We start from the raw sequence: 16,561 nt of genomic DNA, 5'->3' as shown, positions 1-16,561 counted from the left end.
GTATTACTATAATATTCCTATTTCTAGGACTTTCTAGGACTTCTAGGAGTTTATAGTGACCTTATATCTCCAGTGGGTATCACTATAATATTCCTATTCCTATAGGGTCTTATAGTGTCTGTGCTTCTCAATAGTGAGTTTATAGTGTTTATAGAGTTTATGTCCTGTAGTATCACTATAAGATTCCTATAATATTCATAAAGGGAATATTATCTGTTGTTTTTTACATTTTTTTTGTATTTATAATAGGATTACCATCGTTTTTTTCGTAAGGTCTTACTCAGTCATATTCATTTTGACTGAAAAAGATGACTTGGACGCCTATCATGCCTTACTATATCAAAATGCAAAACAGACATTAATTTGCATTATGCATGGGTTTAGTGAGACTTTGCTCGAGCAGCAGAGAGTCTCACCGGAGAAGGGATGCGCTGCAACACCTGCAGCTCTGGACGCACCCGCAGCAGCAGAGATGTAGTGAATAACGCGGTGTCAAGCCCGACAGAGATAGCCAGTACAAGACAGGAAGTTTAGTGATTTTGCCTTCAAAATAAAAGCGTAAACGGTTTAACGTTTGTAGAAAAAAAAAAGACTTATATGTAGCCTAAGTGTTGGTATGTGCAAAGAAGAAATCGATTAAAATTCTCAGTGGAGTGATTAGATTATATACGGAGTAAAAATATATCAGAAAAATTGACGCTTATAACATTATACCGTGTTGAGACGCATGGTATTTCAATAATGGTTTAATTTTGAAAAACCAAAAATATCGGAAGTGTCGCGTTTTATTCTCGCTGACTTGACACCGGTACAGTGAGGAGAGTGCTCTTTTTGACCGGTGACACTGACAAGATAAGAGCAATTCAAGCAGCCACATTGTTTTACAGGTTATAACAGGAGGAACATTTTGGATGATGGATTGTTCTGAGGAGGTTCAGTCAATCTCAGAGGAAGCCAGCACTCCAATGGAGCTAAAAAAGGGAATGTCGATTTTCATTGATGTAAGTACAAAATGTATTTAATCTTCACTACAAAATGTTCTCACACTGCTTTCACTGCGCACAGTTAGGCTATACAGTGTTGTTGTCTTTGATTGAGTGCAAAAACTTTGGCATAAGGAACATATAACGTCATTTGATTTTAAAATGTCGAGGAAACAATCTATATTGTAAAAAAGAAAAAGAAAAAATGATTTTGCGCTACCACATAAACGCAATGATGTTTCCATGTTTAAAGAGCTGCATTTTCACTTTTTAAATTGAAATCTAAATGGTTTTTATCATTGTTCTCTGGAACCTGCAGATCACCTTTGTATTCACATTGATCCAAGTGACGTGTCTGATGGTCTGTGTGCAAGGTGCAGACAAATCATTGTTTCCTAGAGTGAATTAATTTGACAAGACTGACCTTTAATTAGCTGCCCCTTCTTACTTGCTGTGAGGATCACACTGGCTGGTCATCCATTTACATGTCAGTGTTTAAAAACCAGTTTCCAAGTTAAAAAAAAAAATGCTTTTACCAGAAGACTGTTTGGCTTGGTAAAAGTAAGCCATATAGGTTACTCATGATGGCCTTAATGTGCCAAATTTAGCTGCATTACATAAAACATTTATATTGATATTTAGAACTTGTTGAATCTAAAAAGCAATAGACACATCTACAGTATATTGATCTATCATAGTAATCCCCCCAAACCCTCCATGATCGTTTGAAATATTCAATTGTAAATATCCAAATGCAATCAAAGGGAATTTTCTCTTGAAAAAATTTAAATATTACATAACCACACATAATGAGACTGGTAGTTATTCCAAAACCTATAGATCTCCACCAAATGATGAGGATTTTTATTGAAATGGTTCAACATATCAGTATAACTAATGAGACTCTTAAAGAGCCTGCTTTCCTCAGTGACATGGCACTGCTTCCTTCAGCCTCAGTGCACCACCTTAATTATATTTTCCTCATTCCTCTGCTCTCCTCACATGTGATGTCTTAAACATGAAGTTGTTGGCTGCGTTCAGTGTTAGGGAAAGATGGGAGCCAAAAGTTATTAAACGCGGAAAGAATTGTCACCCAACTTACCCGGGTATTCAAACAAACCCAAGCAACATACAAAAAAAAAACATCAAAACTCTTATTGATGTCAAACAGGCACTGTGTCTTCTGGCAGTGAGTGACAGGGAATGCAGCCGCAGCTTGTCTTCTGAAGCGGGTTGGTTGACAGCATGTTGCTTCTGTCATTTTTTGACGCCTCCTATGTGGGCTTCTGTGTCATTAAAACACAGCCGCTGGCTCCAAATACTAATTTCCTTTTAGAGAGGCTATAACATATTCATTTGTCTTCATTTGTTTATGCTGTTGTTGCCATTGTGGTGCTCTACTCCTACCTTATTACCAGATCTTATTTACCAGATCAGGAAAAAACTCCAAAAGAAGCACCAGACTTACAGCCTCAATTTCATTAATTGCATTATGTATGAAACATTAATTAGGATGAGATGAGATGAGATGAGGTCGGGTTAGATGAGATGACATGAGATGAGACGGAACAAGGTGAGATAAGGTGAGATGAGACGAGGTAAGGTGAGTTGAGGTGAGATGAGATGGGATTAAAAGATGAGACAAGGTGAGGTGAGGTGAGGTTTGATTAGATGAGATGAGACGAGGTGAGGTGAGCTGAGGTGAGATGAGATAAAATGAAATGAGACAAGGTGAGGTGAGGTTTGATTAGATGAGATGAGATGAGATGGGACGAAATGAGATGAGACGAGGTGAGGTTAGCTGAGATGAGGTGAGGTGAGATGAGACTAGATGAGATAGATGAGATGAGACAAGGTGAGATGAGATGAGACAACGGGAGATACATGAGATGAGACGAGGTGAGATGAGACGAGACGAGGTGAGATGAGATGAGATAACGGGAGATACATGAGATGAGACGAGGTGAGATGAGACGAGACGAGGTGAGATGAGATGAGATAAGATGAAGTGAGCTAGATGAGGTGAGGTGAGGTGAGATGAGATGAGGAGAGATAGATGAGATGAGGTGAGGTGAGGTGAGATGAGATGAGACGAGGTGAGATGAGATGAGGTGAGGTGAGATGAGATGAGATAAGATGAGGTGAGATAGATGAGGTGAGGTGAGGTGAGATGAGATGATGAGACAAGATGAGATGTGGTGAGATAGATGAGATGAGATGAGACGAGACGAGACAAGGTGAGATGAGATGAGGTGAAATAGATGAGATGAGATGAGGTGAGATAGATGAGATGAGATGAGACGAGACGAGACAAGGTGAGATGAGATGAGGTGAAATAGATGAGATGAGATGAGATGAGGTGAGGTGAGGTGAGGTGAGGTGAGGTGAGATGAGATGAGATGAGACGAGGTGAGATGAGATGAGATGAGGTGAGATGAGATGAGGAGAGATAGATGAGATGAGATGAGATGAGATGAGGTGAGGTGAGGTGAGGTGAGGTGAGGTGAGATGAGATGAGACGAGGTGAGATGAGATGAGATGAGATGAGGTGAGATGAGATGAGGAGAGATAGATGAGATGAGATGAGATGAGGTGAGGTGAGGTGAGGTGAGGTGAGGTGAGATGAGACGAGGTGAGATGAGATGAGATGAGATGAGGAGAGATAGATGAGATGAGGTGAGATGAGGTGAGATGAGGTGAGATGAGGAGAGATAGATGAGATGAGATAGATGAGATGAGGTGAGATGAGGTGAGATGAGGAGAGATAGATGAGATGAGGTGAGATGGGATGAGGTGAGATAGATGAGATGAGGTGAGATGGGATGAGGTGAGATAGATGAGATGAGATGAGACGAGATGAGGTGAAGTGAGATTAGATGAGATGAGGTGAGGTGAAATGAGGTGAGGTGTGGTGAGGTGAGACAAGACCCAAATATAGGCCCAATTGCAGAGGTATTATTATGTATGTTATGTGTATATAGCGTCAGAGGGATTGATCATATCACTCCACGATTTGATGTGATTATGATATTTATCTATCTATGATGTCGTTCTGGATAGATAAGAATGGAGAGAGGCATAGGTCTGTACATGGTTAGTGTTTGGAGAAAGGAGATAGATGGAGGAAAATGAGACAGAGATAAACATGAGATATGAGATGAAGAAGAAATGAAGGCTGATTGATGATATAAATGAGAGAGAATGGCTCTGGATAAGAGATAACCAGCAGGTAGGATAGAGAAAGGGATAGAGAAGTTGGCTATGGTGTAGCAAAAGAAGAGATAAAGACTGATTAGCAGAGATATATTTGACAAAAATAATTAAAGGACAAGGACAGGAGAGACAGAAGATAGTGGAAAGAGTGGATTTCTTTTTACCCTTTGTGGCACAGACTTTGAGTTTTCCTAGCCACCTGAACAGGGAGAACCCACAAAAAGATTTTAAGGTTAGACAGCAATGGAAAAATAAAATCTGGGACACAACCAGTTAAATCAGACTTTCTGAGGATGTGTAAATACACTCAAAGCCAGTTCAGATTGTTCTTCACAAGTGCAAAGATGAGCTGTTGAGAAGAGAAAGTGGGCAACACTATTTTCAGGCTGGTGGTACGAGCCTTTTAAAGCTGATGTGGTCATTGCCACTCTGCCTTTCATCTCCTCTGGACTCTGGGACAGCACTATCAATAATTTAAAGACTCACTGCTTTTGAGAGTGTGATCGATGATACCCGCGCGCATGCACATATGCACACAAGCACACACACACACATACACACACACACACACACACGAACACAGGGACGCACACCGGAGCAGAATGCACACCCACATACATAGAGAACGAATAGCAATGCACATATACGTTCATAGACACACACATACACACACACACACACACACACTCTTCTTTCAACTTCTTTGATGATGTGAAACATTCTTTGACAACCCTCCTTTCCTCTTTCTCGTTACAGATCTTACGGAGAGCCGATAAAAATGGTAAGAATCACGCCAGCCAGCCAACACACACACACACACACACACACACACACACACACACACACTCATCGGTCTCTTCTACTCTGTCTACACTTTGGCTTTACTTCAATCCTCCTTTCTCTTTTGCGTCAAAGGGAAAACAGATGTACTTTCTCAATGAAATTCTGATCATGGCTGTCCGCTGATACTCTTTCAGTTTCCATGGCAACAGCAGACTGACCTTTATTTCCCCACGAGGATAATAAAGTATACAAATACAAATACAAATACAAATACAAATACCATGCCCAGCGAGGATCAGTATTGGAGCATTAGTGAACAAAAACGTCAAAAATTGTACGCGCTCCCATTATGGCAGTCGATATTTTACCGCTTAATGGTGGATGATTGGAGGCTCAAAGCAAATGTTGTTCCCTCCACTGCCATGTGCTGTGGTTTAGGGCTGCTGCATGACATGACTATTCCCCATGCATGTTATCATAATACTTTGTTAACAATACAATAACACTTAGTGTATTGTGTTGTCACGAGTTTGAATTCAGGTTGTTCCTTCCCATCCCTCCTGTCTCTCTCCACCCTATACAGTCTAATAAAGCAGAAAGGCCATGAATATAATCTTTAAAAAAAGTGCAGTAACACTGTGAATCTCAAGGCTTTGTGCTTTTGCTTTTTTTTTTTTTCTGATGGACCGTTCTGTTTTTCTTGCATTTAGCTGTGGTGAAAAGATGAAATGATATCCCTTTTGAAATCATAAAATATCAGGATCAATTATACTTGCGATTAAAATGGCACAAATAAATTACAAGATGTAACTAAAGACCTATCAGCCCTTCAATTACTCTTTCTAAGACCATTTTCTGCCATTTTTGGGGAACATTAGATAGTGGAAAGGCAATATAATACAGCACTGATTTTATCTTCCACCAAAACATGGTATGTAGTAGCCCTAACAGTATTTGTAGGATGAAGTAAGGATGTTATGCCTCAAATGGGCAGTTTTTCTGTGTTGGAAAAAGGAGACAAGATGCCTCTGTGCCTCACATATTTCTCTTCATACAACAACGTTGACGCACGCTCTCCTCAAGCAAGTTTTACTTTACTGAGACATTATGTGTGCTCCGATGAAGGTCTTATATAACGAAAGCTGAAATCTTAAATTTGCACTGATCTTGTTATCCTCGTTTCATTTAGATTTGGAAGGAGTCGACATGGTAACAACAGAATGTGCTGCTACAATTTGGGATCCTATGCCTTAACGCTTATATACAACATGTAGTGGTAGAGGTGGGAGATGAGACCACCTTTTGTTTGGCATGACTTTATACTTACAGTGCCTCCATTTACCAGAGTAATTTTGTGTCAGGGAAACACATCTCCTGAAATATAGTTCTGCTGGCGAAAAGGGGGAGCAAAATCCCATGTTTACATCACTTCTAGACAGGTTCACAGATCATGAGAAATATTCACACAGTCTATCTTTCACATAAGCTAGACTGTTCAGAAAAGCACGCACTGGAATCAGGTTTCAACTGACACTTTGCTCTACAAATAGTTCTTCTCACATGGGTAACATAAGATTTCTGAAAGTACTTATTTTAAATGAGAAAAATGGCTAATTGAAACTCTAGATTCATTTGGGATTATATGCTTCATATTCGTGACATGTCTGCCCCATGCTGTGACTGACTTGAGTTCTTGTGAAACAGCAAGATAAGACGCCATCCCACCTGCTTGTTTAATGTTGTGTAAACAGCAGCATTTATATTCCAAGTCTGTTCCAAGACTATTTTTAAGTGCAGCTACATGTGAGTCACTGTGTGGCCTGCTGTCATGAGTTGTTGATGGGCCTGAGGGTGATATGCATGCATGTGTGTGTGTGTGTGTGTGTGTGTGTGTGTGTGTTTGTCATGTGCATCTTCCAAAAGGGCCTTCTACTTATAGTATATGTATATAGTAACATGACAGCCATATTGAACATCACTTCCAAGTCAGCGGTGAAATAAAAAACAAAAAAATTAAAAATTGGTCTGCTGATGTCACACAAATAAGAGCCACAGCTGTGTGACATTTCTTTACATGTTTATTCAAAACTCTGAATCATTTTGCTTGGTGGTCAAACTATGATGACCTACATTAAGTGTTCCTGGAAAATCCTAGTCATCTTTATTTTGCTGAAGGAAATCCATTTTGAGGCCCCTCAGTTTGAAATTCTGTTTATTTTTTACTCATGAATATTTCAAACAGCTTGCGCAGCCTCGGAGCATAACAGTGAATGATTGTTTGAGACTGTCATCAAGTCGGCCTCATGGTACAACTGGTTATGACTCTGTACAGCCATAATGCTGCTCAGTAATAACAACAAGGCAGAATGCTCCACTGTGGGGTTGTTGTGTACTTTCATGATCTTTGCTTTATTGCTCCTTCTCCTTTATGGAAGGAAACTGAATGTATATACTTGATGCCACCTTTTATTGATTCTGCCACTGTAACTTATAACATGCTGCTTCTTATCCAGGTTTGGGTCAATTCACCTTCGATTTTTGAATTTATCATGAAACTGTTGGCAAACTATTATTTCACTTCCACATTACACTTTTTTTTATTGATTTTATTGAAATGAAAGGGAATTAACTCAAATCCTTGGTCTCAGCTCTCTTGCATTTGTATACCCCACATACCTGGAGATGTATTTTGTTTCTCATCTCAAAACAGAATGCTCAGCCAGGCCATTTGCCAAGAAGAAATCTGTGATTTTGACCCAGAAGCGTTTAGGCAGCGGTGGCCAGGCGGGACGCTGCAGTCCTGACTGCCGTGTCCTGACACTGTGTTGACAGTTGAATTTGTGCTCTGCCCCCAGATGATGGGAAGCTGTCCTTTGATGAGTTCAAGGCCTACTTCTCTGATGGAGTCCTGACAGCCGAGGAACTGAAGGAGCTCTTCCACACCATCGACACCCATAATACAGAGTAAGGCTTTATTTCATTGCTTTATTCTGTGGTGGACAGAATAGAGAGATGGGAGATGGGGGAGAGGTAAGCTTGGATATAAACTAACACTGTTATGAGTAAATGGAAATTCCCAACATGAAGTACTGGATGATGGATAGAACGATCAGGATACCCAATACCCACTGTGGTTGACCACTGTTTGTTAATAGTGTTTCCAATATAAATGAGTGATGCCCAAAGCCGTTTCTGCATTTATCATGTATGATAATGTGTGATTGCTTGAATTCCAATTCCAGCTCATGTAATGCAAGGAATGTATTAAACTATTTTATTGCGCAATGCATAATACGGAATGTAATATGAATCGTAAGAAAGTGACTCTTTTCATATAAAATATGCATAGGAAGCGGGCTACATTCAGATGAGAATTCTCAGAAACCTTTTTCCACGGGCTCACTGTGGTCCAAGTGGTGACAGCAGACCAGCATGTGAAGAGAGGCCCCCTCCAGGCAGCGTGCCCGGGCTTTCTCTCTCCGCAGGACACAGGAGACTCATGTCAAACTAATCTCTATCTCTCTGTCAGCCTGTCAGCCTGTGTCAGGTTCTTACATCTTAGATATAATCTAAGAATCTAATCACAGAATCACAGACAGGTTTTTTCCACAAACCTTTTTCCATGGGCTCAGTATTGTCCGAGCGGTATACTATACTGTATATAGGCCTATATATATATGCAGTGTATTCACATTAACAAGTCTACAGAAGACATACTATGTATGGACTCATGTAAGTGTAAAGAAGTATACAACTTGTCAATAAAATGCAAAATCATCACATTACAGATGTAGATAACATATGTTCAGAATGCCTTAATTTGGAAATGTGCATTGCCAGCTGTCCTCTTATTAAAACTCAAAATGGAAGTACCATATGTACAGAAAAATTATGATGTGCAGAGCATATTATAGAGGTAGTGTATGTGCAGAAACTCATATGCAGAGACAGAAAACAACAAAACAATGTAAGCAAATGCCATATAGAATAGTCCCGAGCACAGTAAGGTGAAATCAATCTGGGTTAGTTTGTATTGGGCAGACACCCTGCTTCAGCACCTTCCTAGTTGGCTGAGGCTTGAGCCGTTTGGACAGGAAACATTATACAGTCTGATGGCTGTTGGCACAAAAGAGTGCCTGAGACGCTCTGTGTTGCACCTTGGGGGGGTGAAACGGAGGTTGAAGATGCTCCGTCGCTGCAGCAGCAGCTCAACACAGACGGGGTGGGAGGTGTTGTCTGGGATGGAGTTGAGTTCAGTACTGGTACAGCTGTTCCAGTTCCAGCTTTCACTTCACTTCCTAAGCAGTTTCCAGTCACTCCTCCTTGTTTCCATAGCCCAAGCATGCAGCAGAACTGTATAGTTGTTTTTATCCACATGTTGACACACTGTTTGATATCCTCATGTGTTGCTGTCAACCTTTAAGTATCATCTTCATCGCTGCTCAAAGTGAGCTTGACTTCTAAAAGCAGATCAGTGAATGAGATGTTTTCACAACCTTAAAATTAGCTGCATTCATGGTTAGTGGATGAGTAGATCTACAAAGTGAAAGATGAATCATGAGTTGCTGTATATTTTTCACGATTGCAGAGCCTGATATCAAAGGCTGGTTTGAACTGAGTGAATGCCTGAATGCTTATTTCTGTTAAATGTTCAGTTCTGCAGCGAGAGAGAGAGAGAGAGAGAGAGAGAGAGAGAGAGAGAGAGAGAGAGAGAGAGAGAGAGAGAGAACAAACAATCATGATGATGATTATGAAGGACATAATGATCATGTTTATCCATGATAGCAGTGTCATTCTCATCATGAGTGTATCATAATAATGGTAATTTAGCTGTGTTAGGAACTAAAGCTGTCACCAAAGGTATGGCATGATAAGGATGATAATATTTCACACACCTCAAGTACACAATTACATACATAAACATGTACACACACACACACACACACACACACACACATCATTGCAGCCACCATCACCATGCCAAGTCATGGAGCACTTTATACTTAAATGCATCCACACACGCACATGCATATGCACAGCACATACACACACACACACATACACACACATCATCGCAGCCACCGTCACCATGCCAAGTCATGGAGCACTTGACTAGCCCAGGACTCATTACTTTGAAGTAATTTTAAAGTTTCATATTGAATCCTCTATCGATTAAGGAATGGATCAGCAAATGTCTGCCGGTCAGGCTAACCCACTGGGTTTGTTTAGTTGGGAAGAAGAGCATAAACCCTTCAGAAATTGAGGGGAACCAGTAGGGCTGCACAATTAATCGTATATTAATCGCGATGTCGATATTGGCTTCCACAATTAATTGATTGTGGCCGCGGGCGATTATTCACGCTGGGTTTAGCTTGCTCTGGTGTAGGGCTGCAACAGTTAGTCAACGTAATCAAAACTCAAATTACTTGAATTTTGACCCAGTTTGCCGCTGACCTTTCAAAGTGCGTATAAACTCTTCCATTAGCTTGGATCCAAGTGTAGTATACAATGAAGCACGGGTTACGGGGTAAAATATTTCCTTTTTAATCTCCGACCAGAGACGCAGTACACAGGCAAACGTACTACTTCCTTATTTACACTAATTCTCCCGCGGGTCCTTATGGGAAACTTCAAAATAAAAGCCCACAAACACCCAAATAGACTTCTTACAAAATAAGTGTCTTAGAATACAAATGCCCAAAAACTAAGGCTACAGAGGTGATGGTCCCGGAAAAAAAAAACAACGGACCCGGTGCACCGGAATCACAGGTTCAAAGATTTGTACATTTGAATGTTTTTTTATTTATAGGTTTATAAAATACATTATGAATGTGAAGGCATTTCGGTTAACTTAAAATGCTCAAGTGCAATAAAACAAAATGGATGAATAATCATGATAAATAATCGTGATCACAATATCGAGCAAAATAATCGTGATTATCATTTTAGCCATAATCGTGCAGCCCTAGGAACCAGTGAAATGTGTAGATGATTGAAAAATAATAAGTAATTCAAGTAATTAATATTTATACATGCATGCATATGTATTCCTGAAATTTGGAAATTTAACTGGCAGTTGAAAGATTTGTGATTGCAAATACCATTAAGGGCATTCCAGCAATTGTGCAAGTTTAATGGAATTTTGCATTAATGCATATTTGAATCGATACGCACATTCTGTTAACTAGTCAGTCTGACTCTGTGAGGTTTGGATGCAATAGATTCTACTACATGTAAAACATCTGGTTTCATTATAATTTTGCATGTTTTTTACACTCTTTTCGGTCAAATTTGTTTTCAGTGCTCAAATTTCAAATAGTGTCTCAAACATCACAAGCAAAAGTATTTTTCTCCATCCCCCAACTCAGCACATAACCTCTGTTTTACCTCTTCTGCTCTCGTCTGTCCACTGGGGCTCTAAGTGTTTTCTCCTGTTTGGACCAGTTGAACACTGGGGCACTTTCCCATGTGAATGACTGCGATTTCAGCTGGAACTTGCCTGGATTACAGTTAAAACCACTGGAATTCCCACGTCTACTTTACAACAACGAGGATTAGGACGTCTCCTTTGTGTCTATAGCTATACAGATGATATGATGGCTTATTTTCCTCTTTAAAATGTTCTCCTCACCTACATACAGTATGTTGGAGTGAGTTTGCACTGTACCAAATGTAGGACTTTGGATAGGTGGAGAAGAAATGATGCATTAGGGAATATAAAAACAACACAGACTCACTGGCATCGACAAAAAGCAAACATACACATAGATACACACAGCAGGCATGTTTTGGAGGGCTGAAGCATTGTGCACACAGTCATGAAGACTCCCTTTCACCTAATCTCTTTTCCTCTCTCTCTCTCGCTCTCTCTCTCTCTCACACACACACACACACACACATGCATGGACATTCATCACAAACAGCCCAGTTCCTCAAGGGTTTCCTGTGAGGAATACACCGTCTGGCCCACTGGTGTCTCACGCTCCCCTCGGGAAAAAAGAAACTACATTATTCAGAGCGGATTTCATTCTCTCTCTCTCTCTCTTTCTCTCTTTCTCTCTCGTTCTTCATCAGGCATATTGATTCTTCATCAAAATCATAGTTTTTGCAGAGAGAATACGAATGAGTCTGTTACCTCACTTAACCCTGCCTGCTGCACAGTGACCAAGTCTTCATTATAACATATTCTAATTTATTATAACTTATGTGTACCTTTTTTTGTTTTTCAGCAATGTGGATACTGATGAGCTGTGCGGTAAGTTGAGCATTCATCTAAATCAGAATGACTTGATTTAATGCTAACAATATGAAAATGTATTAGGGCAGTGCACAAGTTGTCTGTTTCCTATTAGTCTACCATAGATTCAAATGCTATGTGACATGTTGCCAGCATAAGGAATGAACCATGTTAGGCATGGTCGCATGCTCTGTCTCCAAACCCCTAGAGGTGCGGCTGCAGTGTCACACACACACACACACACACACACACACACACACACTGCTTCAATGTATGAGTTGAGAAAGCACACAAAACAGGCACCTGCAGTTCTCGTCATAGTTGTTAAACTCATAACATGCTTCTTTTTGTCTGTCACTTTTTGAAGATTACTTCTCCCAGCATCTTGGTGAATATGAGAATGTTCTTGCTGCCTTAGAAGACCTGAACATGTCCATACTGAAGGCCATGGACAAAACAAAGAAGGTGAGAAGCCACTGAGAGCAATGTTAGATTGTCGTTGGAAAGGTTAATGACACAGAGGGATATATGTGTGTGTGTGTGTGTGTGTGTGTGTGTTTAAACAAGTTCATTGACGCATTCACACACATACATGCTACCCACACACACACACACGCACCTCTATACAGTATGTGTCACACTGACGTCGCACGCAGGGCACATAATGATAATCATGAGAGATGTTTGTGTCCTTGGCCTCGTCGCCAGCTTCTCTCTGCAAATCTTTCCCAGCATGCTTCCCTGCAACCCAGCTGGGGTTCTCAGATCTCCCATTAGCCAGATTTCCATTACAGAGGCAAACAGGACGGGCCAGAGGGGCTTATTCATGTCACTAATTACCCCCCAGAACAAAAGCTGATGTGATTCCTTTTGCATTTGTTGCCAACATAGATCATTTATTAACTGGGCTGAGGTTGCATAAGAAAGACAAATAGAGCTTTTGATCGCTCCCTGTAAACAGTTTTAGCCCCTCTTGATCTTTCCTGTAATTGATCATGACAGAAGAAAGAGGGCAGGAAGGATGTAGAGAGATGAAGGAAGGGTAGGAAAGGGTGTGAAGAAGAGGAGGAAGAAAGGCAGTTTATCAAATCTGCGGGGATAGCCTCTTCTTGTCTCTCTATCACTGTATTTGTCTCTCTGTGGGTGGTAAGTATCTAGTACAGTGCATCCCATTGTTGCTCCTTTATAAGCAGCGTGTCAAGTCAAACATTTCACTAATCACTGCTATTTCTCATTAGCGCAGATAAGGGGAGAGTCAGAGAGCACACATGACACATTATGACATCCAGCTTCACCAACAAAAAGGTTCAATAAAAATGTGTGGACAAAAACAAATGCAAGGTTATGAATTTGACAAATGTTTAGACACATAATACATAATGGGTACAAAACCTCAAACCTTGTAATAAAAAACCGTAAGTGGTGCAAGATTAATGTAATTGGCATCAAATAATCAATACAGACACTGAACATACAAGTACAGTACACACAGTACATGCAAGATAATATGTGTGAGAAAATGAAAAATGTACGGACATTTACCGTCTCAAGCTACATAAACCCATTTTATACTGTTGGAAGAACCTTTGTACACATTCAGTCCTTGCATTGAGAAGTCACTCAAAATAGTAACATATTACTTATTACACGTTATTCATTTCAAAAGTAATAATAACTTAACTTATTACCCCCTGGGAGCAGTAATATTATTATTCATTCTTGCTCATTACTCATACTACTCATTATATTACTTTCCCACTACACCCCTAAAATTGGAAATTGAGTCCTTTCTTATGTTCAAAAATCAGGATAACTCAGTTGCCTCTCCTGTGTTTCTGTGTGAATGATCAGGATAATTAAATTGCATTTTTGTCCAATGTTCCTGTCATGCTTTGGCCTCATAAAATCAAAGTAGAGGGAATACTTCCACCCAGAGAAACTGCCATTTCTTATCTAAGCTAGCACTTTGTATGCCTCAACTGAGTTGACTAACCCTAACACTACTCATTAAAAAAATAAATAATATTTACTGAGGAATACATTACCACCCAACACTGCTGGTAACCAGTAGTTCTAGAGAGGATTTGTATTAACTTGCAAGTCAGTGAACTACAAGGGAAAGCTAACATAATGTTTCTAGAGATAGATTTACACACAGGTTGGGTGAGGAGTATTACATGTGTCTGAAATTCAGCCCCCATTTCTATAAAGGAAAAGAAACACAATACACAGATAGTTTTACAAGCAGAGGCCCACACAGACCTCAATATACACAGAGCTGTGAAGAGCTGCCAAAATGAAATTGCATCTCAAAATGATTTTCCATCTTCCAAGAGAATAGCCGGTATTCAAGAGAGAGGGAAGTGAAGAGGGGAGAGAGAGAGAGGGAAAGAGAGTCTTCTCGAGAGGAGAAACGGTGAAGGAGAGAGACAGAACATTAGATGTGTAAAGCAACGGTCTTCATTTCAAGCCAGTGTCATTCAAAAAGCAATTATTTACTCCCTTGTGCAGGTTAAAAAGCCTTTGGGTCAGCTCTCATGAAGCACACAGGAACAACAGCAATCGAAGCGCCGGCTCAATCAATCTCGCGAAATGCATTGAGGCTATTTCCGTCAAAACACTCCTCACTGTCTTGCCCACAACTGCACAAATCACACCTTGGTGATTTTCCGAGCCCAACACACAATGGATATATGAGCTAAAATGAAAACAAATAACTGTGAAGCACGCAAATTGAGCTATCAGAATGGAGGGGTGACCAAGGCAATAACCTCTCAATGAAATTACGGCCCTGGACTGTGAAGAGTGAGCTTGTCGAGCCGCTGATGTCTCCCTAGGAACCGGCACACCGTAGTTAGTGTTCAGCCCTTGAAGCGTAAATTCATCATTTCTTCTCATATGGAACGTGCTGCGAGTTCTGTGACTCTCCAGTGAGTCATGGCACAATAAAGAGAGAGAGCAGAAAAGTATGAAGCGGTGTGTTTCTCTCCCTATTAGCAGGTATTGGCTGTGTGTGGAGGAGAACAGATGCTGCATTAGTCACAGGCTAAACCCTGGTCGTCTGTGTTGAACTGTGCATGTACGTGAGTGAGTGGGTGGGCTGGCTGTGTCTGTGTGTGAGGAGGCGGGCTGTGTGTGTGTGTGTGTGTGTGCGCGTGCGTGTGTGTGTGTTTGTGTTTTTTGCATTGTACAACAGTCAGTGTGCGTTTGCGTTTGAACATGTGGGCTGTCTGTGTATGCAAATGTGCGTGTGTGTGTGTGTGTGTGTGTGTTCTGACATGCATGAGGTAATTTGTGTGTGTGCATGTGTGTGCGTGAGTGTGTGTGTGTGCTTTTGTGTGCATGCTGTGTGTGCATCAAACGTCCATGCACGTGTGCGGGGGAGGCACAGCTGGAACGAGACACATATCTGACTGGCTCTAAAGACCTGGGGTCTCATGTATACAGTACACTGGTCTCATGTCAAATTTGATTGTGCACAGATATTCATGTCAAAGCTATTATAAGCCTCCCGTATACGTCAGGTCCAGCCTTGATGTAAAACTTTCCCTAGCAGCAGTTGTATTTTTCGCCTCACCTGCAACGACTTCATAGTTTGGCTGTGTATTAAGGGAAACTCAGGGTTTTTTTTATACTATAAATACTTTTTCCTATGCCTTTTTTTTCACGAAAATAAGAGAAAACATCATGACAAATACTGCAATTTGATAACTTTAAGACACACAGATTTTTGCAAAAGTGCCCTCATTGTAATCAGTTTGTAATCCATAAAATGTACGTGGGAAATCTTAATGTTAAGCGCACCAATAACCCAAGTTCTGGCAAACCGCTTCAAGCTAGAGACAGCTTACGTTTGGCATTATTCACATGAGCTACAGTGCTTTTTGTAAATAGTTTGACTTGGGAGCAGTGTGGGGGCAGAGGCTGAGGGAGGAACCAAGAGGAGCCTCCTGCAACAAAGTGTCCATTTGACCTTTTTGCGGCTGAACGAGAGATCAAGGGAGAGGAAAATAGGAAATGGACGAGGCAGACCTTCAGCTTTTTAAAATGGCTGTTGTTGGGTGAGGTGGAGAGCCTTGACTCTCTCTGTCACACACACACACACACACACACACACACAGATCACAGGAGGTAATCCATGGTCAGATGGTAGACAGGAGACTGACCTTTACCAGTTTTGTCGTGACTCACTCCACTGAGTGTGTGTGTGTGTGTGTGTGTGTGTGTGTGTGTAGGTGCTGCAGTTGCTTGACAGAGGTAGTCAGAATGTCAGAGGAGAAACAACACCTAGGGAATGACCCATAACGATTCTGTGGTCTTGAAACACAAACTGTTGTACTGCAGA

General features: G+C 40.8%; 1 protein-coding gene across 1 annotated transcript in view; it reads left to right on the top strand.

The window, feature by feature from the left end:
* The first annotated feature begins 906 nt into the window (after positions 1–906).
* necab1 (N-terminal EF-hand calcium binding protein 1) overlaps positions 907–16,561 on the top strand; it is a 30,791-nt gene continuing 15,136 nt past the window's right edge. Inside the window, exons 1-5 of the mRNA XM_071901595.1 lie at positions 907–1,001; positions 4,953–4,977; positions 7,835–7,943; positions 12,209–12,234; positions 12,584–12,681. Coding sequence (XP_071757696.1) covers positions 912–1,001; positions 4,953–4,977; positions 7,835–7,943; positions 12,209–12,234; positions 12,584–12,681 — 348 coding nt within the window. The 5' untranslated portion in view covers positions 907–911. The remainder of the gene's footprint in view (positions 1,002–4,952; positions 4,978–7,834; positions 7,944–12,208; positions 12,235–12,583; positions 12,682–16,561) is intronic.

The sequence above is a fragment of the Centroberyx gerrardi genome, chromosome 19 (assembly GCF_048128805.1).
Source record: "Centroberyx gerrardi isolate f3 chromosome 19, fCenGer3.hap1.cur.20231027, whole genome shotgun sequence".
Lineage (NCBI taxonomy): Eukaryota > Metazoa > Chordata > Actinopteri > Beryciformes > Berycidae > Centroberyx > Centroberyx gerrardi.
Note: the sequence above shows the minus strand (reverse complement) of the source record. Positions and strands in the feature narration are given on the sequence as shown.